Source organism: Bombyx mori, chromosome 11, assembly GCF_030269925.1.
Source record: "Bombyx mori chromosome 11, ASM3026992v2".
NCBI classification, from domain to species: domain Eukaryota; kingdom Metazoa; phylum Arthropoda; class Insecta; order Lepidoptera; family Bombycidae; genus Bombyx; species Bombyx mori.
This window is the reverse complement of record NC_085117.1, coordinates 10,110,573-10,138,256: the sequence shown is the minus strand read 5'-3', so window position 1 is coordinate 10,138,256 and position 27,684 is coordinate 10,110,573. Positions and strand designations below refer to the sequence as shown.

At 41.8% G+C, this 27,684-nt stretch overlaps 2 protein-coding genes across 3 annotated transcripts in view; one reads left to right on the top strand and one right to left on the bottom strand.

Annotated features, from left to right (window-relative positions):
* Positions 1-1,793: 1,793 nt before the first annotated feature.
* Positions 1,794-3,677, top strand: LOC101739088 (nuclear envelope phosphatase-regulatory subunit 1). Of its 2 annotated transcripts, none has more exons than XM_021351588.3 (4): positions 1,794-2,117; positions 2,381-2,452; positions 2,743-2,877; positions 3,459-3,677. In XM_021351588.3, exons 1-4 carry the CDS (start codon positions 2,090-2,092, stop codon positions 3,611-3,613), a joined length of 390 nt encoding a protein of 129 aa, XP_021207263.1. In that variant the 5' UTR covers positions 1,794-2,089; the 3' UTR covers positions 3,614-3,677. The 2 variants fall into 2 exon arrangements, with proteins under 2 accessions (XP_021207263.1, XP_037870060.1); XM_038014132.2 differs by having other exon boundaries at positions 1,925-2,117; positions 2,369-2,452.
* Positions 3,678-5,039: 1,362 nt separating this feature from the next.
* The window catches only part of LOC101739428 (CYFIP-related Rac1 interactor B), a 49,723-nt gene continuing 27,078 nt past the window's right edge, over positions 5,040-27,684 (bottom strand). The window contains exons 4-5 of the mRNA XM_004931519.5: positions 9,239-9,436; positions 5,040-8,655 (exon numbers count right to left, since the gene is read on the bottom strand). Coding sequence (XP_004931576.1) covers positions 8,589-8,655; positions 9,239-9,436 — 265 coding nt within the window. The 3' untranslated portion in view covers positions 5,040-8,588. The remainder of the gene's footprint in view (positions 8,656-9,238; positions 9,437-27,684) is intronic.

Here is a 27,684-nt window from a genome sequence, read left to right as displayed (position 1 = left end):
AATGCAACTCAGGGGAGAGAAGTCTATTAGGTTAATCGTTTTTATTCAGTGGATATTCCAAATTTGATTACCTTTTCAATAAAAATGCTACTTTATAATAGTTTACAGTTCATTATGGATGCATTCGATTTATTAAAGATTGTTTTACGAGCAAAAAAAACATCAAATTAACCACAGGCTTCACGTATCCAGTTCTTCTCATTTTATTTCACGAGATAAAAAAAACCAAAAATGTACTATTTATCTGTGTAGTTACTATTACTGTACTGTAGTTGATTTCTAATTGAAATTTAGATTTAGGGATTTTAAACGAGCGATAAGGCAGGTAGGTCAGTGGTCTTCCCATACTTTGGACTTAAATAATTAATGGTTAAAAATCCATCTTAATTACACGTTTAATCTTAAACAAGAATTAAAAAATAAAATTAAATATCAGAACACCATGAGTTTACATAGAACACCACAACTACGCCAAAACTATCAGTAAATCGGCACGATTCAATTGACCACTTATTTTATTTCATCCCATACCACACCTTTTAAATGTTATAATAAAGTTCGTTTTTCTTTATTTTTTGTATAATTGCCATGTTTTTTTTTACTGTCTAAAAATGATCGTCCGGCATATTGGTTACGTTTCCTTTGCTTGTCGAATGGTCCATTATAATAGTAAAATTAAATGATAGAAAAATTGATAAAATTTCTACAGGACTCAAATTGTAATACCGGTAAAATGGGGCGATTAGGGATTGAAAGGCGAATCGGGAAAAAACCGGGAAAATCTTTCGACGCTCAATATAAGTTTTATATTCGTTGCAAAATCTTAAATTTTTTTGTAGTTTAATAGTAGAATGTTGAAAGTTCACAAAACAACTCTGAATATGCATGATAATAGCTGCTAACTTATAAAAAATCGCGTTTCAAATTAACTTCCTGTGGTGGTAATTATTTTAGTGCTAGAAACTTTGCTCTCTTTTATTTATTTGATAATAATAGAAGACGACTATGATTTATAAACGTTATTTAGTGTTTGAACCAGCATATATATTAAAGGTAAGTCTCAGTTGTTATTGGTTTTAATGTATTTGATTAAATAAAAATACATGTAAAAATCTATTGTTTTTGGGGATATTGGGGACGTGTTAGGTACAAATAACAACGAAAAAGGGGTCAATTGGGATGAGAATACGTGAAATGGAAACGACCTAAGTATAAATAGATACAGGTTTGTAGGGTTGTCTATGTAGTTATAACAATATTTTTTAAATTTGTTGGTAAAAATCTGGTTTATCGAAGCGAAATTGGGAATAAGTCTTTAGTTGAAATAGATAAGCAATTTAATATAAGTAAGTCGATTTTGCAGAGACATGTAACAAGATCAATGAAATCTCAAGGTGGACAAAAATGTCTAAGTAATACATAATAAAATATTTAATATCTGTTCAGAGTGGGGGTATTCATCTGATTAATCCATGGAATAACCGACACACCTAATCTCTTAACCCAGATAGAAATATCAGCCCCTAAGTACTTACCAAGAACGGAGAAATATAAACCGTTTCTAAGAAAGCCCACTATATATATATAAATATATATATATATATATATAGTATATATATTGTTGTTATTGCACTGTCGATTGCACCTATAATTGAGGTGATGTCTGCCATATACTTTTGTCAGTTTTTCAATTTTTTTTATTGATCATCACTTTTTTGGTGCAACTAAATAAATAAATAAATTAAAACTATATATAAAAATAAAAGTAGTGCCAACCCTAGCAAATTTCTCATTTCGTCCCAATTAACCGCAATTTTCGGGTAAATAGGGATTACACCTATTTTTGCATTTTTTGCTTAAACTGGAATGCTAGTTGCATAATTTTAAATTAGACAACAAAGATGCCCCCAAGACTCAATCATTTTGATCCTGATATAGCATTATATACATCAACAACTACCCTAAAATTGCTCATAAAGTTGGAATTTGTCCCTAATCGCCCCATTTTACGGTATCTAATTACATGACAAGAAAACATTAATATGTGATAATTTTCAACATTAACAAATTTGTCTTTTAAAATTAAATAATGTCGCTCGAACAAACTGCTTGTGATGGTTAGTATTTGTCATTAGGTTATGTCCGGCGATCGAGATTCTCTGTTTTGTAAATAAATAGCAACTTGCGTTTATTTTGCACATCATTGATTTAAATTTAGGCCTATTTGTGTGTTTAAGTTGTTTACTATATATCGTTTTCACATTAGATCTAATAATGCAAATCTTCAAAATCACTTACGATTTTTAATGTACAATTTTGTCGTTACGATTTTGATAAATAACCCTTTATGATTAATGATACTGAGTAGTCATAATTACAGATTTGAAAGCTTTTGAGCGTCGTTTAACTGAAGTGATAGCATGTCTCCAACCAGCTACAATGAGATGGAGAAGTAAGTACTTATACTATTTTTATAATACATACCTAGCTAGTTCTAGAGCTAAACTGCAACAAAAAAGCATAGTTCTCAGTGGATGGCTCGCACAAAGATCTACAAAACCAATTACTGAAACAGCTGTGAATAGTCGAGCTGATCAGTGATAAAATATACCTTAAAGTAATGGACTTAGTCTATACATTTAAATTATACACTTGTTAAAAAATGAGATAAATAAGAATAATATATTTTTCATTAATACTTCGATTAAACTATTTACAACTTTGTTTAAAACTTAATTCCAGTTCTACTGACAATTGTGTCAGTTTGTACAGCAATAGCAGCATACCATTGGTTGATGGATCCTCTGACACCTGTAGTCTCGCTCACACAGTCTTTGTGGAATCATCCCTTTTTTGCTGTGACCTCTACATTATTGGGTAAGATAAATCGATGCTTCCAATGAACACTAACTCAAAATTTTGAAATTTTCGTTTTTCACGTGAATCGCTTCACTATTTTAAAAGTATTACAAATTCATTATTAATAGGGTTCGAAGCAAGAGTAAATCAGCTAGTTACACAAGAAAAAACCATAAAATCTTTATTATTGCAGATATATTTATCAACTTTTTTCGTTTAAACTCCTCCTTATACATACGAATTTGGAGTTAGTGTTCATTATGGAATAAAATATGGAAATTAATCATTGTTTTTATTTACTTTATGTATATGTAATTCATGTGATTGTTTTGATTGACAAATATATTTAATTCAACTGCAGTTGCAATTAGTGCCAACTGTTGACCTCAATATACTTAAACAATAGTGATATGAATAAAATGTTGTATTTAATTTATAAAAGCCCATAGCAATAGCTAATAAATGAGAATTAAACAATTTCTTATGGTAAAAGTGTTTACATTCCAATGCAACTGTTTACTGTTTAGTACTATTGAATGAACTATCATCTTGTTAAATAGCGAATTAATTGTAGCAAAAAAACGATTACTTTCTTACAGTTTTGCTATTCATGATTGGAGTACATAGAAAGGTAGTGGCTCCTAGCATCATCACAGCGCGCACTCGCTCCATACTTAATGACTTCAACATGTCTTGTGACGATACTGGCAAACTTATTCTGAAGCCGAGACCAGCAAATAGCTCATTATTTTAAATATTATCTAACTTTGTACATATCTTTAAATATTAAATATAAGAATAAACTTGTTTTTATTTTATTATTGTTTTGTTTTTCAAATATGTATTAAGCTATTATAAATATAGTGATTTAAGTTTTCTATATTATCTTATACCTTTAAACGAGCAATTCTTGTATATATATAATATGAATCTCGGAAACGGCTCCAACGATTTTTTTGAAGTCGTCGTGGCCTAAAGGATAAGACGTCCGGTGCATTCGTATGTAGCGATGCACCGGTGTTGGAATCCCGCAGGCGGGTACCAATTTTTCTAATGAAATACGTACTCAACAAATGTTCACGATTGACTTCCACGGTGAAGGAATAACATCGTGTAATAAAAACCAAACCCGCAAAATTATAATTTGCGTAATCACCGGTGGTAGGAGCTCTTGAGAGTCCGCACGGGTAGGTACCACCACCCCGCTTATTTCCGCCGTGAAGCAGTAATGCGTTTCCGTTCGAAGGGTGGGGTAGCCGTTGTAACTAAACTGAGACCTTAGAACTTATATCTCGAGGTGGGTGGCGCATTTTACGTTGTAGATGTCTATGGGCTCCAGTAACCACTTAACACCAGGTGGGCTGTGAGCTCGTCCATCCATCTAAGCAATAAAAATAAAAAATAGTATACAGGAGATTTCGGGGGCGATAAATCGATCTAGCTACGATTTATTTTCAGAAAATATTGTTTTATTCGTGTTTTTAATAATCAACTCTTCCCGACGTCTATTGGCGAATAATAATACTATTTTTCTTAATTGAGGGTAGATATGTGTCGTTCGTTCAATTTTAGAGATTCAGATCCTGTACTGACTTGTTGACAAAATGATCCGGTTCGTACGACCCGTTCAGTCGAACGTTTGGATTACCGTTTATCACATCAATTTATGACGTAAATAATATGATCAGTTTACTGGCTGGATAAAGTCTAGTATTGAATAACAGCTTAAAGGAACTGTTATAGTTCGATTGTTTACGTGAGATCAAAACAATCCAAATGCGTTATGCGACATTATGTGACAACGAACGACTAAGCGAGACGGGCGCGGGGCGAGACGCGGCAACCCGAAATGACCCGAATGACTGTCATCCGTATGGTTCTTTTCTTCTGATTCGTAGGTTTTGTGTTAAACGAGCCAATTTAGTGAACGACTCATATTTTTTGAAGTGACCCTATCGTTCGCGCGGAATTTGAGACCCGGGTCGTTTGATTCGTTCGTTCGCGAACGACACATACCTAATTGAGGGCAAGTAACCGCTTTAAAGACATAAGATGGTGTTATCATAAAAAAAACGAGCAAAGCTCGTCATCATCTAGTTCATATTAAAACGAATTACAAAGGACCAGATTAAAAGTTGCAGGACAGGTCAAGTATGTAACTCATCATAAAATAAAACAACTTTAATACAAGTGTCTATTAAATTTTATTAAATTACATAACTTTGGTGTGTTTTATATACAACAAATAGGATAACTAAAGAAAACAGACAATAGTTATCATACAAACATGCATAATTTATTAACAAAATTTATAATGAAGTACAATTTTCAACAATACTTATCTGTTAATGTTATGTATATATTATGGTAAAGTAAAATGAAAAATGTGATAAGTAGTTGTTATTATTCTAACAGAAAATGTAGAAATTTGAAACTCTTTAGGGCAGCTATTGCTAAAACGGCCCTAATATGCACTTTTCATGATTAGAGTACTTATACTGACGAAACTCAAGACATGCATTAACCCAGAATACTCTTAGACTCATCATGGAGTTTAATAGGAAAATCAAAAAGAAGTACTCACAAAAATAGGATTATACAAAATTTTTGGCTTCTGGGCAGTGAAAACGTACATAAATTTTGCTTATTCTTCAATTAACTTCATCAATTCCTAAGTAAATGCAATTTGGAGTGTCAATGTAACACGCATACTGCAAAATCTTACAATTCTATAAAAATTTCAGTGTGTATAATAGAACTAATAAAATATTGTGCTGATAGTGCAAATATGTATCTATTATATTATGCTAATTTAGATAACGATACTAATTTACTATGCTACACAAAAAAAACCTTGTGCTACAGTGACAATAATATATTGTAGTATAAACAACGATATTAAAGTATATAAATATTTAGAAATGCATTTTTAATGTTACATTTGATATTAACTACAGAATAAAAGGCTATTAAGTTAAAATGAAAATCATTACATATATTAATGGAATTTGAAATAACTACATTTATTTATTAAAATCTGTTAAAATCAGGCAGTCTAGTACTCTTTAGAACTTTTTATGGAGAAGTCATTTTGAGCGTTATTATTTATTAAGTATTTTTTTCTTATTATACAATCTAGTCATACAATGAAATTTTATAAATGCTACTTTTAAAGTTTTCAGTCATTTGACTTTGAGTTACAAGAACAGATTTTCACTAATGAAAATTAGTTGGTACATAAAACAAATACAATTTCTTATAAAATATAACAATAGTTGTGGGAGAGTATATTATGTTATTAATTATTTATCTAATATAGTATTAATAATTATTTATAATTATTTAACGGAGTACCTACCTGAGTGAACCGTGTAGAAAATATATATATTTTTTAAATCCTCTAATTTTGTATAAAGCTTAAATTCAGAAACAAGTCGGTAGAATAAAACAAGATATTTGTTTCTTTTTAATATAGGTACAACGGTTTTATTTAATCGACGAAATATTTGTTAAAGTTCGTTAATAACTTTTAGATACTTTAAATTTGGAGAACGATAAAAAATAAGTGGACCGTCATTTAGTGTAATTTTGATCGGAGTACAATTTTGAAGATCTTAAATATTTGTGAATTTTGTTTTATTATTTTTTTAAATTAATATTTTACATCAGTCTTTGATAGTTTTTTTTTTACTATTGTATTACCATTGACCATGAATGGAATATTCTTTGCATTCGCTATGAATAGTTTGCACTTTTAAATTCTCAACGAATATCATACATTCAAGAAAAGAAAAAAATCATGTGTTATGTTTTAATATAATTAAAACTAGTATACTAAATAGCTAAAGAAAATTACGATTGGATTGTTCATTCTAGCCTCATTATATGTAATCTATGTGTTAATAGGTATTACGTTTCATGTCTCGAAACCAACATTAAAATACAAATAAAATTAGAGTACATATTATTATTCGATTTATATAACATTCATAACAGATGATTTAAATTCCAAGGCATTTTTATTAATATATATATATAACTTCGTAATATAATACTTTCTCACTTATGTTAACTATTTAAACTCCTAAGCCTCCTTATAATACTAGTTTCTGACGTCACCCATAAAGGCGAAATTAATATTATCAATTTCCTCGTAAGTTTATAGTCCTCTATTAATTTTTTCCTAGTTTACAATTCAATAGATCAAAGTATACAATCAGAGGATGTATCTAGATTTTTAAAAAAAACGAGTTTAAGACGGACATCTTTGAAGGCATCAAATATGCAAAATTTTATTTCGAATAGCCATCAAAATTACCAGGCTACCGATACTATATGATAGTTCATCATACTATGTATATGATACAACTTTTTTTTAAACGAGATACAAATTATCTGAAAAAAATAGTTCTCAGAAGTTTCATCATTTATTAATTAAATTTACAAATACAACACTTGTGCATCTATCTGCCGGCAACAATTAGTATCAAACAATTTCGAATGGTACTAGAAATTATTAATGATGACAATATCTTTAATAGCAACGCAAATATTTGATATCCTCAAAGATATAAAGCCTAACGATCTATTGGTAATAAATACTATCTAAAGGTAGCCTTGCACATGGGGCTGTGAAGGGGAGAGTTCCTCAGTTTCATTTGCTTTTTTAAAGCCATACAAATTAAATATAACGTAGTATAGTATATGAAAATACGTGTAAATTCTTTGCTTTATAATAATTTTTTAAACATTTAGAACATGAGCAATATAATAAATGTATAATATAATAAAATTATTTAATTCATTACTCAGGTCGCCTTAAATCTAACGACCTTCATAGATTTAACATTTTAGCACTCGAGGAATGAATGAAATTTCAAAAAAAAACAGTATTAAAAACGATTCTATAAGCTAACAAATCTGTATTGGATTTTAACTTATTCTTTATACTCATTCTCATAATAGGTGACAGATTGGAGTGAGAAATCACAGAAGTGAAAATTTTCTGTGAATCATTCCATAGACCTGATCAAATGGTGAACTTAGTTGCATAATGTAAACCTCGAATTGGTGTTCAATATTTCTAGCATCATTTGGTGATTGATACTGGATCAGCAAGGGAGTATTTTTTTAACTTAATAATTTTAATTAATTTATTTCAAGTTACACAAATATATTGAACAAGAGCAAATCCAACACAACACAAATATTACATAAACACTACACCATTGTTTTTTAATTACGCAAAAATAAACTAACAAGCAGTCGTAATTGATGTAACAGATTATATATGTACTGAGAGCAAAACAACAATTTTAAATATTCATAATTTAATTTTGAAAATGCGTTTTTATGAATTTCATTTCTGTAACACGAGACGAGTGAAATAAAAACAGTATAAAGACATATAATTTACGTTAAAAAAAATTATTTATATATCCTATCGAAAAATTATACAATTAATCTAAGATCCACTATTTCTTTTTGTTTGTGGGCTAATTTATCGATATCAATTTTAAAATTGTTTCTTCTTCACGAGCTCGTTCAGTATAACGACATTCATTTTCGGTAATCAAAAAACATTAGGTGTATAAATACAATAACAATGCAAAACAAACGCTTTTTATTTGTATATACGTACCATATGATTATGTAATGAGAACTTCCCGCGTATTTATTTATTGTCGTTGTCATTCCCCACAGCAACATGCAAGGCTCGAGTGCTGCCCTCACGCCGCCAACAAACTCTTTATGTTCTTTGGAGTAGACGGGTGGTTCAGATGTTTCGTGGTATACCTGAAGAAGAGGAAACAGGAAAATCATTCTTAATGCAATGAGGATAAGAAATATTTTTACAAAACCTAAATCAAGCTTTTAGGTTTCAATTCCATCCGACCTTCTAAGTTTGATATTACAATTATTGCTCTTTTGTTCACAAGAGGCAATTTTTTAGAAGCTTTGAAGGTAACGTTAAAGGATTGCCATACTAAAAAAAAACATGTGTGCAATTCACACGTGGTAGAAGTGAAACCTTCAAAAATTAAAATACAATTATCCTAAATGTCTAAGTATGTGTAACGTTTTGACATTAGTAAATAATTGTAAATCATCTTTTATAGTATGAGGTAGCGCCCTCTGTGAATTGATATTTTAACTTCACGTATAATCCTAAATTAAAATTCACTACAAGAGGTTTCATACACACGTTAGTATTAAAAAACACTACACTCAGAACGTCTAATGTGTTCTATCTCATTCTCTCGCCGGCTGAATCCTACACATTTATGTGTTTGTGTCTCTATGGGCTTATTTTTTCGTTTCATCTAGTTTGAAATCACGATTCTAAAGAAGTTTCACTTCAAAAAAGAAAAGTGCCTACCTGAGGGCATTTAGGAGTGGTTCGGCCTTCGTCGGTGGTTGCTGTTGCAGGAACTTGACACAGCCTTTCACGTCAACGGAGGAGGAGCGGCAGAAGGCACCGGACGGGTGTACCCAGTCGTAGAGTATTATAAGACCGACCATAACACGAAGTACTAGAAGCGATGTTTCCTCGCGACTAAATTGAGCGACTAGTTTCCTGGAAACATTAACATTAAAAAATGTTTTAATAATCATTTTAGTTTGAATCATCAAAATTTTAAAACTGCATGTAAATTCTTTCTCTTTGCTGCCGTCTTGTCTTTCCGATACGTTATGTTTACATTTCCACAGGTAGTGGGACGCGCCATCACGGATTCCCGTTTACGAATCATTTTGGGTCACATGTGCCAGTTTTACGTCGCGCAACTGTCGAATTTACGACACAATAAAACGTATGCGCTGCCCATTCAAGTGGAATGAGGTCGTCGTAGGCTTTGAACGTTATGCAAACGCGGCGCCTACGTAGATTTTGAATTGATGGAAAGCTTACATTGACTGGTGGGTCTAAAGTACATTAACATCGAGCATTTTCAAGCAACATGAATTTATATGATTTCTTACGAATGATTTATATGACTTCTTTCGAATGATTTTGAATGGAAACTTCTGGTTTTATAAGTCGTTTCGAAACCTTTATTTATTTTTAATTTCTGATTTCAATTTTCTCGATCAAATCTATCTTTTCACTCGGTTTTACACAAGAATACATCCTAAATTCAATTGTCCCAAGATAGGATGTTCACCTGTCTTTTGGGTGCCGGAAACGCAAAACAAGTTAAATCCAGGGTTACACTAGCTTCACCGGACGTGTGCTCGGCTATTTATATAGGAACTTGTATATATGCAAGCCTATCTTGAAAATATCGTCAGCGCGATTCAGGATTTCGATACCGATACCGGATTTCCCTTCCCTTTGAGACACAGTTACTGGCACAGGATTGCTAACTATTGAACCAATCAGGTAATCGTGGACATATTCTAACAATTTTCTCTCTAGATGCCCACGTGTTTGATGTTGACATTTTTAAGTTTATCATTTTTTCACAATTCAACTAAAACTCAACTATAACTATACTGATAATAATTTCTTCTAAAGGCGAACAAAAACTAATTTCTAAGAGCATGACCATTACACTAGTGGGGTTGACAAATCTAATGAAACAATCATTCCCCGTTCAAATAGAGATGTTGGGTGCATGTATTGTAGCGATCGTACTGAAGTTTTGCGGATGTGTACTGTTGCGTAATAATGCGGACATCCTATCGTTTAATAGAATCAAACAACTTTGGTAGCTACATAGTATATATTTATCAGAAATAACAGTTATCGTTTACAACACAATTTAGTCACCGTTTTGTGAATGAAGAATGAACGTAGAATTTCTGCAGAAATAATTACTTTTGATACGTCCTGCGTGCTGTAAGCTCGCACCGGAAACTATCCTGATTATTTCTGGCTCAAGGGAGCCATTGGTTTCCTGTTTATTTCTACTGCAATGCAGTTACATGTTACAGTTTGAATGGACCTTTTTAATCCAATTCAGGTTTGGGTCACACACCTCAATTTGGGTGGCACAATTCAGGTATTAATGGGGAGTCCGGAGAAATTAGCATCAGATGCGAGCATGCACTCGTCTACCTAAGTAGTTCAATAGAAAAGTTTAAGACCCACGCGTCTGGAGTACTGTGTGCTTAGTGCGAGTTTCTTAACGTTCTCGATAGCGTAAAAGTTAAGCCATTTTTGTATGGAGTTGGGACCGCGCCCCTAGCGGCAAACATACGCAAACGATCGCATTCCATACAAATATGAGTTAACTTTCACACTATCGAGAACGTTAAAAAACTCGCACTTAGCACACAGCTCTCATTTCGGCGTCGGAGTCGCCCCATTTTTACCTGGTCCTCGTCAGAAACGAGCCGTTTGAATAAACGCCCTCTTGCATATTGATACCGTTGAGGTTGTGGAGACTTTTTGTCTCTCAGCAGTTCCTTCTTTGCCTTTTTACCGTCCTAGCACAAGTTTACGTTATGTATTTCATTCATGGAGACTCTTACAAAACGTACAGTGCGTTTTTAAATGTCATTTCTTCTCTTTACTATCAAGGTCTGGGGAATTAACTCCAGTCACAGTACAGAATAGATAGTCATATACAGTGACCGAAGTGAATATTGTTGCATACCGCGTGACATAAGGTCGACGCATCCAATGACTACACACCGAATTATATATGAAAACCCTCGTTGAGTGGAAGTTTCAATTGTATTGTAATAACGCCAGTTCTAAATATGGCTAGACCGAAACAAACTAAGACAGAAATACAGACGATTTCTATATCTATAATACCTTTGTGGACTCGTAACTCCCACAAACTTGTACAAGACTGTGTCTAGTTATTTGCTTTTGTCGCTATCAATAGCTCACACGGTCCGTTAATAGGAAGTCAGTTTTGCACCAGAACTGGTCTATTGTTATTCAATAGGTGTCGTGCGCTCTATTGACATTTTCGATGTTGCTGGATACCCTTTCAGAATATGACAAGTTTTATTATATTACAAAGGTAACGGAAACAGGATCGCTATTGAGTCATAACTGTCGCCATTTGACGAAGTCGATTGAAACTTCCTGTTTTTTTTTGTTATCTGACGAAAAATCTTGTTAATACCAGATTTTTCGCGTTGCTCCATGAATTTATAGGTATGTATTTGTGTCTTAAACACCGAATCTAGGTAGGTAGAAGTTTTTTGAGACAAATAATGTTACCACGTCATAGTTAAGGGATAGAGTTTCAAAATCATTTATTTCAACTTAGATGTCAGTTTAACACACTTGTGTTATATTACACTTTCAATAAAAACACCTACAGTCGGAGATAAATACATGGGTGTTTTGTTTAGGATTACTTTATTATGCTGATATACTCTGCGGTCATACCGTACAGTATGGATGTAAGAAGAAAATCCTTCTTCATTTTGTGTCTTTTGAAAATGTTACAATTTTGGTAAACGCAGTTGTTAAAAAATACGATTTTAATACGACTTTAAAATAACAAAATAAGGATATTATTAATGTAGTCAAATTCAATTAAGTACCTATTTATCAAAATCAATAAGGATCACTTAAAATCTATTGGTCAGGTCTGGATAAAATTTGAAATTGGACAACGTGAAAAGTCCCCGTTTTCAAATTAAAATCGGTCTACTTAGAAAAAAGTACTGAGGTGACAGACCAAAAAATGGTCTGATTGAGAACCTCTCTATTTTTTAAATCGGTTAAAAAAGTTTACAAAAACTAGTTAAATCCTTAATAGATCCTCCAATCCTGCCCTGAGCGATAAAAAAATGTATATTCAAAACGGATATTTAAAAAAAATTGGTCCTACTTGTCATTACAATTGTTAAGGATACGTGCCTTTATATTTGGCAAGGAAGTGGTCGGTGCCATTTCGTATTTGTTAGCGGATATGATGACGCATTCGGTAATATTAAGTTGAACACGCAATATTACTTTTCAAATTATTATAATAAAAGGTTTGATAAGAGCAATGTAATGCTCGATTGGCAAAATGATCTTGCAAAAAGATTTTCATCATGACATCCCTCCCTCTGAACGAGTAGCGAGTAGCTATAATAGAATAAAATATATTTACCAGACGCCTGGGACTCGCTAACGATACTTTCAAGATAAATGCTTGATTAAAAAAGTTGTCGCTTAACAATATTGGCTATTCGAAACATAACGTGCGGCTGGACATCACTTGTGATAAAAAATTAAATAATGCAGATGTGTACTGTGAGGAACTGGATAAAATGATGAAGAAACTGGTGAATCCAGCCTTGGTTAATCGCTCATCCCCGTTGCACCCACACTACAACGTTTGACCTCATAAACCACAACAGACGGTCTCTAAGCTACAAGAGTTGTTGCGTTGAAAATTTTGCGTCTTTCACCGTACTCACCAGACCTCGATTTTTTCCAAAGTTTGTATAGCTTCTTGGCAGTGATAAAATTCAATAGTCGAGAGGTAGTACAAAATGCCTTTGAAGAGTTTTTGGGGCACAACTGACTTCGTCAAGAAGGGCATTAAAATTATCACTGCGCCGTCGAAGATGTGTCGATGGTGTATATTTTGATTTATAGAAATATGACTTTGTTTTATACTAAACGGAAATTTGGTTCGTAGATAAAGACCTAATAATAATATGTAAGTTCCGAACAAACAGCATTTGAATCGTCAGTCTACTTACTGAGCACTTTAACCCTCGGTGGAAGATCTCCCCTTTGTGAAACCCTCCAAAAATGTAATATGTCAAATTGCAAGCAATACTCCTTATTGATTATGAAGTCATGCAAAATAAATCTTTGTGTTCCAGGAAACTGTTATTAACGCGTTTATCAATGATTTAATAACCCAACAACAGATACATCCGTTTGTAGCGTTATGAGTGTTGGTGTTCAAATTTTAATGTTAAACTAATGAAAACTGACCACGCTGTGACACTCATTTGTTGACTGCGTACTTTTTTCCCTGCCCTAATCGTTGGTGTCCACCCCCCCCTCCCCTACTATTCGCTGGTAGCCTAAGGTGCTATTCTAGCTCCTGGTAGGCGTGTAATAACCTAAAGAATTCTGCGAACTACGCGCGGACGGTTATGTGAGCTCACGAGGCTCAACCTGAGAGCACTTGTTAACACTAGCCCTAATAAGAGCAGTGGTTCACTGAATCTACCACCGAATTGTAATCGCGAGCCAGTGAGAGGATTTGGTAAGAAATTCAGTGTGTTGTGTCTAAAGGCATACGCATCACCAACCATGATGGCGTGAGCTTGTCTCCAACGTGCCAATAACATCTATACAATGTTTAAACTTATTCGATTGGGTGAATATAACTGAAAATGAATTTAATTACAAGACTGCGTAGGTCGTATTTTGAGTCTTTCATATTTCTGTTGTGAAGCAGTCTTTCGTTCCGGTTTTAAGGGTGAATCAACCGTTATAGAATATATTTGGGATTTACACTTCATGTCTCAAGAGGAATTCAAGTTCCGATATCCGTATCTTTCGGTAAATATTTAATACCAGGATGGGCCATATTAAACTTTATTGGCTATCCTTTGCACGGTGACCTTAGCGGTTAACGTTAGCTTTACTTGGAACTTGCGAAATCGGATAAGTATTAGTCATTTGCTATGCTTGAAAATAAGGTAAATACAATACAAATAGATGATGGAAAAATAGTATTGGTAGTTCAAAGCGGCTACGATCTCAGCTCAGCAGATCTCTTTCTAAAGTTTCTGAGTAACAGTATATATATTTTGATGTTAAGTCCTCGGTATCTCAAATAGATAGTCCATCCCCGCGAATAAAGACTTATTATTTATTCGTAGCTACACCCTCCATTATTTTTAAGATAGATTTTTAAGATAGAGATTTAAGATAGATAAGGCACTTGATGGATTGTTTCATAAATTAGGTCTGACCATTAGTGTCATTACTATGATTAAACAGTATTTAATGCACGGCATATAAATTATTCTTAGTTAATGAATGTTGGGCCGATCCTAAAATATTAAATTGCCTGTTAATTTTGTATATTTTTTACATTAATTTCTCCCGGCTTTCTCATTGTTTTAGGATGAAGATTATTATACAGATCGCTTCATTGTGAATGATCAAAGTCGTTCGTGGACAATTCGAATTACGGAGACCAAAGCCCAAAGCGTATAGATATAGTAAGAAAAGATTTTCCTTCATAATTTTTCGGAAAAGTTCGTATTTATCGTGCTCTCTCAAATTGTTTCAGTACCATGAGATTATTCATTTTTACATTTGACACTAAACAATAAAGTTCCATAGTAATGGGTATGAAAATGTCACTCATTTAATACGAACATTCATTGACAGTTCGGGTGTCATCGTATTCTGCTAGAGATCCGAGTTTTCCCGATGGAAAATAATTTCTTACTACATCTATACCTTTAACGCTTATAGTTGTGGATTTTCGATAAACTTCGTTTGAACATGTCATAACCTTCTGTCACATCTCAGCCCTGCTGTTTTCCATCCACTTTACTTTTACTAGATTTTTTTTGTTCCAGATATCCACTGGTTAATCATAGAACTATGACCGATTATATCAGATTTCGAATCAAACACTCAAGGTTATTTTCCGTGAAAAAATCCATCGGACAGTATGTATGTACCTACTTCAGTTTTGTTTTAAATACCGAGGCAAATTTCATTACCGTTGTTTATAATACGGTTTTTTTTTTTTGTAGGAAGATTCAGTGTTCTTAATAAACATTATTAAACAGTTCGCCCGCGTTTAACGTTCTCGTTACCCGAATATTCAAAGTTCTTTGAAATAAAGTAATATTTCAAAAGACTACTTCCTCTTCCCAGATATTAACACGATTTATCTTGTACGAAAACAGATCTAAGCTCTCCCAGACATAGCGTTTGAGAACATAAAAATATAACTAGAAACAAAACGAATGCATTAAGTTTGATTTAGTATCTCGAATATGGTTTGACGAATGCATAATTTTTGGAGCGAATATTAAATCTATACAAGTATAATGAATGGTTCTTTGTATGTTTGTCCTGTATGCATGCAGGTAGGTTACCTCATTGCGCGGAACTTAATATTGTTGTTGTAATGACTTCAGCGAATGTTTTTCCCCACCCCCGCGCCCGCGTCGACTACGTCATCGCGCGTCTCGTCCGTCGCGACCTCGATCGTTTCGAGTTCAGGCTCCGATACCGAATCGGAGATGGATTTCGAATCCGCGTCAAGCCCTCAGCCTGGAACTTCGGATGGGTTCCAAACCGTAACGCGCGGTAAAAAGCGTACTCGCGCCGTGGAGTCCCGGAGCTCCACGACGAAGCAGACAAAATCCGCGACCGCCTCCCGCCCGCAGGTAGTCGTGACACCGGAGTCGGACTCCGCTCGCCGCGTAACCCCGCCGCCGCGTCCCAAGCCCGCGCCCGCTCCTAAAGCAGCTGCCCCGCCCCCGCTGATTCTCCAGGAAAAAACTGCGTGGAACCGCGTTTCCCAGGCCCTTCAGGCAAATAAAATCAACTACACCCATGCGCGTAACGTCGCGCATGGGATTCAGATCAAGGTCGCAACGCCGGGCGACCATAGGGCCCTCTCAGCATACCTCCGAAAGGAGAACATAGGTTTCCACACCTATGCTCTTCAGGAGGACCGCGAGCTCCGCGTAGTAATACGCGGAGTCCCTAAGGAGCTAGAAATAGACTACATTAAGGAGGATCTGACCGCTCAGGCCCTCCCGATAGTTAGTGTGCACCGGATGCACAGCGGGCGGGGCAAACAGCCCTATAATATGATACTCGTGGCGTTAGAACCCACCCCGGAGGCCAAAAAGAAGATCGCATGTCTCGCGACAATTTGCGGCCTATCCGGGATCTCGATCGAAGCCCCCCATAAGCGTGGCACTCCCGGGCAGTGCTACAGGTGCCAACTCTATGGCCACTCAGCGCGTAATTGCCACGCGCGCCCCCGCTGCGTGAAATGCCTCGGCGATCACGCTACGTTTGATTGCGTTAGAGATAGGGAAACCGCGACCGAACCTCCCAGCTGTGTCCTATGCCTTAAGCAAGGGCACCCCGCGAACTACCGTGGATGTCCCAGGGCTCCGCGGAAACGTCCAACCCACCCAGCTCCGCGAACCGTCGGCCCAAAGACTTCGGCACCTTCAGTGCCGAAACCCGCCTTCGTGCCGGCTGCAGTTCCCACGGTCTCGGCGTGGAAAAAGCCGCTGCCGTATACGAAGGCGGGAACGGAAACCGCACCCCCGCCCCCGCTCGTGACACGCCCCGCGCCCCAGCCCCTGCTCGCACCTCGCCCCGCGCCCGCGTTCCGTCCCCCGCAACCCTCTGCCGTCAACGACTTCGCGCTCGTGCGTGACTTCGTCACCGCGGTCAACTTCGACCGTCTGCGATCGTTCGCAGACGCGATACGTAGGTCGGTAACCCCCGAACAGCGGCTCGCGGCCGCTTTCGATCACATGGACGTCTACGAGTCCGTGTCGCGTACGTTATAAAATCTTTACCGGTAACCAATGGCGCAAAAAGGTAGAGAAAAACCGTATTCCCTTACGTTAGCATTCTATAATGCTAACGGACTCGCGCGGCAACGCGATCAAATTTTTGAATTCCTCCGCGATAATCTTGTAGATATTCTATTAGTGCAGGAAACCTGTCTGAAGCCCTCGCGTCGCGACCCTAAAGTCGCGAATTACGTCATGGTTAGGAATGACAGACTCACCGCCTCCAAAGGCGGGACTGCCATTTACTATAGGCGGGCCCTGCACGTTGTCCCTCTCGATACTCCCTCGCTCTCACATATCGAGGCGTCAGTGTGCCGTATCTCGCTGACGGGACACCAGCCGATCGTCATCGCATCCGTTTATCTCCCCCCGGACAAGCCCCTTCTGAGCAGTGACATCGAGTCACTGTTCGGCATGGGAGACTCTGTCATCCTGGCAGGCGATTTAAATTGCCACCACACTAGGTGGAACTGCCGTCGTACAAACGTTAACGGTAGGCGTCTCGACGCGTTTATAGACGACCTCACCTTTGAAATAGTCGGTCCCCCAACTCCAACATGTTATCCGTATAACATCGCGCTCCGTCCGAGCACTATAGACCTGGCATTGCTTAGGAACGTAACTCTGCGCTTGCGTTCCATCGAAGCAATGTCAGAGCTCGACTCAGACCACCGACCTGTCGTTATGCAGCTCGGTCGCCCTCACAACCCAGTCACTGTTACGAGGACCATGGTGGATTGGAACAAGCTGGGCACGTGCCTAGCCGACGCCGCTCCGCCAATCCTCCCTTACGGCCCGGATTCGAATCCATCCCCCGAGGACACCGTCGAATCCATAAACATCATTACCGATCACATCTCTTCCGCGATCATTAGATCTTCAAAAGAAGTCGATGTGGAGGACAGCTTCCACCGCATCAGACTGTCCCCCGATCTTAGGAATCTCTTAAGAGTTAGGAACGCGGCAATCCGGGCCTACGATCGTCTTCCCACGCATTCAAACCGGATTCAGATGCGTCGTCTACAACGCGAAGTCCACTCCCGCTTAAGCGACGCGCGTAACGATAATTGGCATAGTTATTTAGAACAACTCGCGCCCTCCCACCAAGCATACTGGCGACTAGCTAGGACTCTCAAATCCGAAACTACCGCTACTATGCCTCCCCTCTTACGCCCTTCAGGCCAACCACCGGCATTCGATGACGATGACAAGGCTGAGCTGCTGGCCGATGCACTGCAAGAGCAGTGCACCACCAGCACTCAACACGCGGACCCCGAACACACCGAGTTAGTCGACAGGGAGGTCGAGCGCAGAGCTTCCCTGCCGCCCTCGGACGCGTTACCCCCCATTACCACGGACGAAGTTAGAGACGCGATCCACAACCTCCAACCTAGGAAGGCACCAGGCTCCGACGGCATCCACAACCGCGCGCTAAAATTTTTGCCAGTCCAACTGATAGCAATGTTGGCTACAATTTTAAATGCCGCTATGACGCACTGCATCTTTCCCGCGGTGTGGAAAGAAGCGGACGTTATCGGTATACATAAGCCGGGCAAACCGACAAACGAAACTTCTAGTTACCGTCCGATTAGTCTCCTCTCGACGATAGGAAAAATCTACGAACGGCTCCTTAGGAAACGCCTCTGGGATTTTGTTACCGCGAACAAAATTCTCATAGACGAACAGTTCGGATTCCGCTCTAAACACTCGTGCGTACAACAAGTGCACCGCCTCACGGAGCACATTCTGATAGGACTAAATAGGCGTAAACAAATCCCGACCGGCGCCCTCTTCTTCGACATCGCGAAGGCGTTCGACAAAGTCTGGCACAACGGTTTAATTTATAAACTGTACAACATGGGAGTGCCAGACAGACTCGTGCTCATCATACGAGACTTCTTGTCGAACCGTTCGTTTCGATATCGAGTAGAGGGAACTCGTTCTCGTCCCCGTCAACTGACCGCCGGAGTCCCGCAAGGCTCCGCGCTCTCCCCGTTATTATTTAGTTTGTATATCAATGATATACCCCGGTCTCCGGAGACCCATCTAGCGCTCTTCGCCGATGACACGGCTATCTACTACTCGTGTAGGAAGATGTCGCTGCTTCATCGGCGACTCCAGATCGCAGTAGCCACCATGGGACAGTGGTTCCGGAAGTGGCGAATAGACATCAACCCCACGAAAAGCGCAGCGGTGCTCTTCAAAAGGGGTCGCCCTCCGAACATCACTTCGAGCATCCCACTCCGTAGTAGGCGCGCAAACACCTCCGCCGTTAGTCCCATCACTCTCTTTGGCCAGCCCATACCGTGGGTCTCGAAGGTCAAATATCTAGGCGTCACCCTCGACAGAGGGATGACATTCCGTCCCCATATAAAAACGGTACGCGACCGCGCCGCGTTTATTCTAGGACGACTCTATCCAATGCTTTGTAGTCGAAGCAAACTGTCCCTCCGTAATAAGGTAACTCTCTACAAAACTTGTATACGCCCCGTCATGACGTATGCAAGCGTAGTGTTCGCTCACGCAGCCCGCACCAACTTGAAATCCCTTCAGGTTATTCAATCACGATTCTGCAGGATAGCCGTCGGAGCGCCTTGGTTCCTTAGGAATGTGGATCTCCACGACGACCTGGAGCTCGACTCTTTTAGTAAGTATCTACAGTCGGCATCGCTGCGCCATTTTGAGAAGGCGGCACGACATGAGAACCCTCTCATCGTAGCCGCTGGAAATTACATACCCGACCCAGTAGACCGAATGGTAAACCGTCGACGTCGCCCAAAGCACGTCATTACGGATCCTCCTGATCCATTAACGGTGCTTTTAGGCACCACAAGCACCGGTCACCGTCCTCGTCGAACCCGTCGCTTGCGACGAAGGGCTCGACGAGCGAACTAACCCATAGACACAGCCCACTGAGTTTCTCGCCGGATCTTCTCAGTGGGTCGCGTTTCCGATCCGGTGGTAGATTCTGCGAAGCACTGCTCTTGCTAGGGTCAGTGTTAGCAACTCTCCGGTTGAGCCCCGCGAGCTCACCTACTAACGTTAGGGTGAAGCTGAAATAGCCTCTCAAGGCTATCAGCATAGGTAGGAAAAAAAAAAAAAAAAAAAAAAAAAAAGAATGTTTTTATCATATTAGGGTCAATCCTCGACAGGAGGCCAGTAAGTAGTTTCAGCACATAGGTGTTTTCCATACATTAAAAAGTCAGAGCGCAGTAAGAGTGACCGGGTTTTAATAATATACGGTAAAGCAATAAAAGTTTTATCACTAAAATTGATCTTTTCGATCTAAGATTAGAACGAAATTTTACAATAGTTTTTTTCATTTATTAAAAGAAATCAGAAGCTTAAAAAAAATCGTCTATCTATATTTGCTGATAGTGATATGAGAGAAATTTTGCCTGTAGTGACGAAATAACAAATTTGTAACCGCATCATTGAAAGGTTCCATTATTTACTCTTGCGAAATTTTCTACCATTCTTGTTTCAAAGGCCAATTCCTATTACAGACGACCAAATTGAGTTTGCGAGTTCATTCCTTAATGTTGAGAACAGCCTAACAAAATCCTTTAAAAACAATATCGCATACCTAGAAAACATTCATTTTCATTTATTCGATTTCATCTCCCACAACTTTATCTCGATAATCATGTAAACACGAAACGTATCAAGTGACAGTTGATTGATTATAAGGCTACAATGATATCAGCCGGCTGAAGTGTGGCTTGCTATCTGGGCTAGCTGCGACACACGATATCTTCATGTAATAAACACCCCGGAGATACAAGGACAATCAGTTGTGGCCTGTTCATTCGAGTTCTGTATTCTATTACGAAATGACGTCAGAAATGCATCTTGTTCGCGACGGACATAGATAGTTTTAAAAATAGATAGAAAACATAGTAAATATACGTTAAAATGGCTGTAAAATAATAGAAATGTCCGTAACAGATAAATGAATAGTATGTTAAAATAAGTTAAAGAATACATAGTTATAATAGGGAAATGTCCGTAAATAGTTAAATAGAGATATGTTCGCCAAGAACAGCGAAAATAAATAGACATCCAAATAAACGGATATGTTGTGAAATAATAAATGTGAATAGAGATAGTTAAAAATAGAAAAATAGATATAAGTTAATTTGTAAATGTTATTTTGTAAATAAAGATTGGTCCTCGTGGTCTTTAATTTGGCGTGGGAACGCAGGAGCGAGTCACAATACGGGCGACTAATAGAGCGACTAGGCAAACAATAGGCGAGCGAGGCGGCCGAGAGAACAATAGACGCCCACCGTGCTCGGACTCATAATAGCGCTGGCCGAGTGCGTGTGGGCGACCATAAATAAGGGGCCTACCTCGCTGCAAAATCGTTTTGTAACCGCGAACCCACCCTTACCAACTGCCTTTTTCAAGGCAAAACCAATCGCTACGTTCAGCTTCCTGTGGCACTCACAGGCTAGCGATTTCCTAACCCTTCCCAAAAACAACAGTCTTTTTCAAGACTAGACCCCCGCTCGCGATTCTGCCTGCTGTAGCACTATACAGCCCGAGCGGGTTCCTTTCCTTTTCCCCGCCGATTGCCGTTTTCACGGCATAGGCATTCCCCCCCCCTGCTCCTTGCTGTCCTGCAGCACAGGGGGGTTACAAATCCTATCCGGGGCCTCGCCTTTCGGCGAGTTCAACAAAAGTCCCGGGGCCGCCCCCCCCGGGCAAGAAGACCGAAGATGAGCGAAGATTTTGTGTGTGACAGTGAAAGTGCTAGGGACATTGTCGGGTTCCTCCGGGATAGGTACCCGTCAATTAGGGCCGAGTATCTCAGCTATAGGGCCGCTCGTGGCAATCCCTCCCCCCCCGCGTCCGTCGCCGCGTTTCTCAACCGTGCCTCGGAGGCACGCCGCGCGCCCCCCGCCGCCGCGTCAAGTTCGAGCGCACGTTCCCACGATGCGGCTCACATAGCGCCTAACGCTACCCCCACCCCCGCGCCCGCGTCGTTTACGTCATCGCGCGCTTCGTCCGTCGCGACCTCGATCGTTTCGAGTTCAGGCTCCGATACCGAATCGGAGATGGATTTCGAATCCGCGTCAAGCCCTCAGCCTGGAACTTCGGATGGGTTCCAAACCGTAACGCGCGGCAAAAAGCGTACTCGCGCCGTGGAGTCCCGGAGCTCCACGACGAAACAGACTAAATCCGCGACCGCCTCTCGACCAAAAGTAGTAGTTACACCGGAGTCGGACTCCGCGCGCCGCGTAACCCCACCGCCGCGTCCCAAGCCCGCGCCCGCTCCCAAAGTAGCTGCCCCGCCCCCGCTGATACTTCAAGAGAAGACAGCGTGGAATCGCGTGTCCCAGGCCCTTCAGGCAAATAAAATTAACTACACCCATGCGCGTAACGTCGCGCATGGGATTCAGATCAAGGTCGCAACGCCGGGCGACCATAGGGCCCTCTCAGCATACCTCCGAAAGGAGAACATAGGTTTCCACACCTATGCTCTTCAGGAGGACCGCGAGCTCCGCGTAGTAATACGCGGAGTCCCTAAGGAGCTAGAAATAGACTACATTAAGGAGGATCTGACCGCTCAGGCCCTCCCGATAGTTAGTGTGCACCGGATGCACAGCGGGCGGGGCAAACAGCCCTATAATATGATACTCGTGGCGTTAGAACCCACCCCGGAGGCCAAAAAGAAGATCGCATGTCTCACGACAATTTGCGGCCTATCCGGGATCTCGATCGAAGCCCCCCATAAGCGTGGCACTCCCGGGCAGTGCTACAGGTGCCAACTCTATGGCCACTCAGCGCGTAATTGCCACGCGCGCCCCCGCTGCGTGAAATGCCTCGGCGATCACGCTACGTTAGATTGCGTTAGAGATAGGGAAACCGCGACCGAACCTCCCAGCTGTGTCCTATGCCTTAAGCAAGGGCACCCCGCGAACTACCGTGGATGTCCCAGGGCTCCGCGGAAACGTCCAACCCACCCAGCTCCGCGAACCGTCGGCCCAAAGACTTCGGCACCTTCAGTGCCGAAACCCGCCTTCGTGCCGGCTGCAGTTCCCACGGTCTCGGCGTGGAAAAAGCCGCTGCCGTATACGAAGGCGGGAACGGAAACCGCACCCCCGCCCCCGCTCGCGACACGCCCCGCGCCTCAGCCCCTGCTCGCACCTCGCCCCGCGCCCGCGTTCCGTCCCCCGCAACCCTCTGCCGCCAACGACTTCGCGCTCGTGCGCGACTTCGTCACCGCGGTGAACTTCGACCGTCTGCGATCGTTCGCTGACGCTATCCGTAGGTCGACAACCCCCGAACAGCGGCTCGCGGCCGCGTTCGATCACATGGACGTTTACGAGTCCGTGTCGCGTACGTTATAAAATCTTTACCGGTAATCAATGGCGCAAAAAGGTAGAGAAAAACCGTATTCCCTTACGTTAGCATTCTATAATGCTAACGGACTCGCGCGGCAACGCGATCAAATTTTTGAATTCCTCCGCGATAATCTTGTAGATATTCTATTAGTGCAGGAAACCTGTCTGAAGCCCTCGCGTCGCGACCCGAAAGTCGCGAACTACGTCATGGTTAGGAATGACAGACTCACCGCCTCCAAAGGCGGGACTGCCATTTACTATAGGCGGGCCCTGCACGTTGTCCCTCTCGATACTCCCTCGCTCTCACATATCGAGGCGTCAGTGTGCCGTATCTCGCTGACGGGACACCAGCCGATCGTCATCGCATCCGTTTATCTCCCCCCGGACAAGCCCCTTCTGAGCAGTGACATCGAGTCACTGTTCGGCATGGGAGACTCCGTCATCCTGGCAGGCGATTTAAATTGCCACCACACTAGGTGGAACTGCCATCGTACTAACGTTAACGGTAGGCGTCTCGACGCGTTTATAGACGACCTCACCTTTGAAATAGTCGGTCCCCCAACTCCAACATGTTATCCGTATAACATCGCGCTCCGTCCGAGCACTATAGACCTGGCATTGCTTAGGAACGTAACTCTGCGCTTGCGTTCCATCGAAGCAATGTCAGAGCTCGACTCAGACCACCGACCTGTCGTTATGCAGCTCGGTCGCCCCCACAACCCAGTCACTGTTACGAGGACCATGGTGGATTGGAATAAGCTGGGCACGTGCCTAGCCGACACCGCTCCGCCAATCCTCCCTTACGGCCCGGATTCGAATCTATCCCCCGAGGACACCGTCGAATCCGTAAACATCATTACCGATCACATCTCTTCCGCGATCATTAGATCTTCTAAAGAAGTCGATGTGGAGGACAGCTTCCACCGCATCAGACTGTCTCCCGATCTTAGGAATCTCTTAAGAGTTAGGAACGCGGCAATCCGGGCCTACGATCGTCTTCCCACGCATTCAAACCGGATTCAGATGCGTCGCCTACAACGCGAAGTCCACTCCCGCTTAAGCGACGCGCGTAACGATAATTGGCATAGTTATTTAGAACAACTCGCGCCCTCCCACCAAGCATACTGGCGACTAGCTAGGACTCTCAAATCCGAAACTACCGCTACTATGCCTCCCCTCGTACGCCCTTCAGGCCAACCACCGGCATTCGATGACGAAGACAAGGCTGAGCTGCTGGCCGATGCACTGCAAGAGCAGTGCACCACCAGCACTCAACACGCGGACCCCGAACACACCGAGTTAGTCGACAGGGAGGTCGAGCGCAGAGCTTCCCTGCCGCCCTCGGACGCGTTACCCCCCATTACCACCGACGAAGTTAGAGACGCGATCCACAACCTACAACCTAGGAAGGCACCCGGCTCCGACGGCATCCACAACCGCGCGCTTAAACTCTTGCCAGTCCAACTGATAGCAATGTTGGCTACAATTTTAAATGCCGCTATGACGCACTGCATCTTTCCCGCGGTGTGGAAAGAAGCGGACGTTATCGGTATACATAAGCCGGGCAAACCGAGAAACGAAACTTCTAGTTACCGTCCGATTAGTCTCCTCTCGACGATAGGAAAAATTTACGAACGTCTCCTTAGAAAACGCCTCTGGGATTTTGTTACCGCGAACAAAATTCTCATAGACGAACAGTTCGGATTCCGCTCAAAACACTCGTGCGTACAACAAGTGCACCGCCTCACGGAGCACATTCTGATAGGACTAAATAGGCGTAAACAAATCCCGACCGGCGCCCTCTTCTTCGACATCGCGAAGGCGTTCGACAAAGTCTGGCACAACGGTTTAATTTATAAACTGTACAACATGGGAGTGCCAGACAGACTCGTGCTCATCATACGAGACTTCTTGTCGAACCGTTCGTTTCGATATCGAGTAGAGGGAACTCGTTCTCGTCCCCGTCAACTGACCGCCGGAGTCCCGCAAGGCTCCGCGCTCTCCCCGTTATTATTTAGTTTGTATATCAATGATATACCCCGGTCTCCGGAGACCCATCTAGCGCTCTTCGCCGATGACACGGCTATCTACTACTCGTGTAGGAAGATGTCGCTGCTTCATCGGCGACTCCAGATCGCAGTAGCCACCCTGGGACAGTGGTTCCGGAAGTGGCGAATAGACATCAACCCCACGAAAAGCGCAGCGGTGCTCTTCAAAAGGGGTCGCCCTCCGAACATCACTTCGAGCATCCCACTCCGTAGTAGGCGCGCAAACACCTCCGCCGTTAGTCCCATCACTCTCTTTGGCCAGCCCATTCCGTGGGTCTCGAAGGTCAAATATCTAGGCGTCACCCTCGACAGAGGGATGACATTCCGTCCCCATATAAAAACGGTACGCGACCGCGCCGCGTTTATTCTAGGACGACTCTATCCAATGCTTTGTAGTCGAAGCAAACTGTCCCTCCGTAATAAGGTAACTCTCTACAAAACTTGTATACGCCCCGTCATGACGTATGCAAGCGTAGTGTTCGCTCACGCAGCCCGCACCCACTTGAAATCCCTTCAGGTTATTCAATCACGATTCTGCAGGATAGCCGTCGGAGCGCCTTGGTTCCTTAGGAATGTGGATCTCCACGACGACCTGGAGCTCGACTCTTTTAGTAAGTATCTACAGTCGGCATCGCTGCGCCATTTTGAGAAGGCGGCACGACATGAGAACCCTCTCATCGTAGCCGCTGGAAATTACATACCCGACCCAGTAGACCGAATGGTAAACCGTCGACGTCGCCCAAAGCACGTCATTACGGATCCTCCTGATCCATTAACGGTGCTTTTAGGCACCACAAGCACCGGTCACCGTCCTCGTCGAACCCGTCGCTTGCGACGAAGGGCTCGACGAGCGAACTAACCCATAGACACAGCCCACTGAGTTTCTCGCCGGATCTTCTCAGTGGGTCGCGTTTCCGATCCGGTGGTAGATTCTGCGAAGCACTGCTCTTGCTAGGGTCAGTGTTAGCAACTCTCCGGTTGAGCCCCGCGAGCTCACCTACTAAAGTTAGGGCGAAGCTGAAATAGCCTCTCAAGGCTATCAGCATAGGTAGGAAAAAAAAAAAAAAAAAAAAAAAAAACTGCAAATTCAGTTCGAGACAGCGAGCCGACGAGTCAAGACCTCTCCGAAAGAAGAGGAGAGCGCCGTCGAACAAGAAAAGACTCGCTCCTACGCCCTGCGCCGGTCAAGCCACGAGGACCGTGTGAACGCCATACTTGAAGCCTTCGTTATTTTCCTCGAACCAATCCCAGCACCCGTTCCGCGACAGCCACTGCGGCAATACTCGAGCCACCACGTTTCAACGAGAGTAAGAAGTCTAAAAATCACACGTGGTGGCCGAAACCTGAGCGGTGGCCGTCCGGAATATTGGTCCTTCGAGAGCCGGATCCATTTGAGGAAGATCGAAGAAAATTGAAGATTGAAGATTGAAGAAATGGTGCTCACACGGTCCGAGAAGATGAGGTCGTCACGCCTTGACCGGCCCGGCAACGAAGCTGTCTCGGGCTCAACATCGCAAGACGCACAGCAACGAGCTGTGTCGGCCGCGCCGCGTTCGGGAGTGACGCAGGGACCGCCACCGATGGCGGCAACCTCCTCCCAGTCAACCGCGCCGCGTTCGGGAGTGACGCAGGGACCGCCACCGATGGCGGCACCCTCCTCCCAAGTGGAAAAGTGTCCGGGAGTGCCGCGGGGCTCACAAGCGATGCCCCCCTCCCGCCAAATATTGCCTACGCAATACTCGCCGGCGTCGCCAACGGGACCGAACAGCGGGGTCTGTCGTCGAGTGGTCAGACCTCCCAGCACCGCGACACCGGCAACAACTTCAGGCGACGCAGCAACGGAGAGCGTCGTATCCGCGAGCCAGAACAGAAAAGAGTCAGCGCTCACGGCCAATCAAATTGTACACGGGTCCCACACCACGGACGCCGCTGCC

Bases quoted from the DNA above. Each gene is read 5' to 3' on its own strand.
- LOC101739088 (XM_038014132.2), top strand. From the start codon at position 2,090: ATGTCGCTCGAACAAACTGCTTGTGATG. The intron at 2,118-2,368 runs GTTAGTATTTGT...GATACTGAGTAG, and splicing joins CGAACAAACTGCTTGTGATG to TCATAATTACAGATTTGAAA. The intron at 2,878-3,458 runs GTAAGATAAATC...ACTTTCTTACAG, and splicing joins TGTGACCTCTACATTATTGG to TTTTGCTATTCATGATTGGA.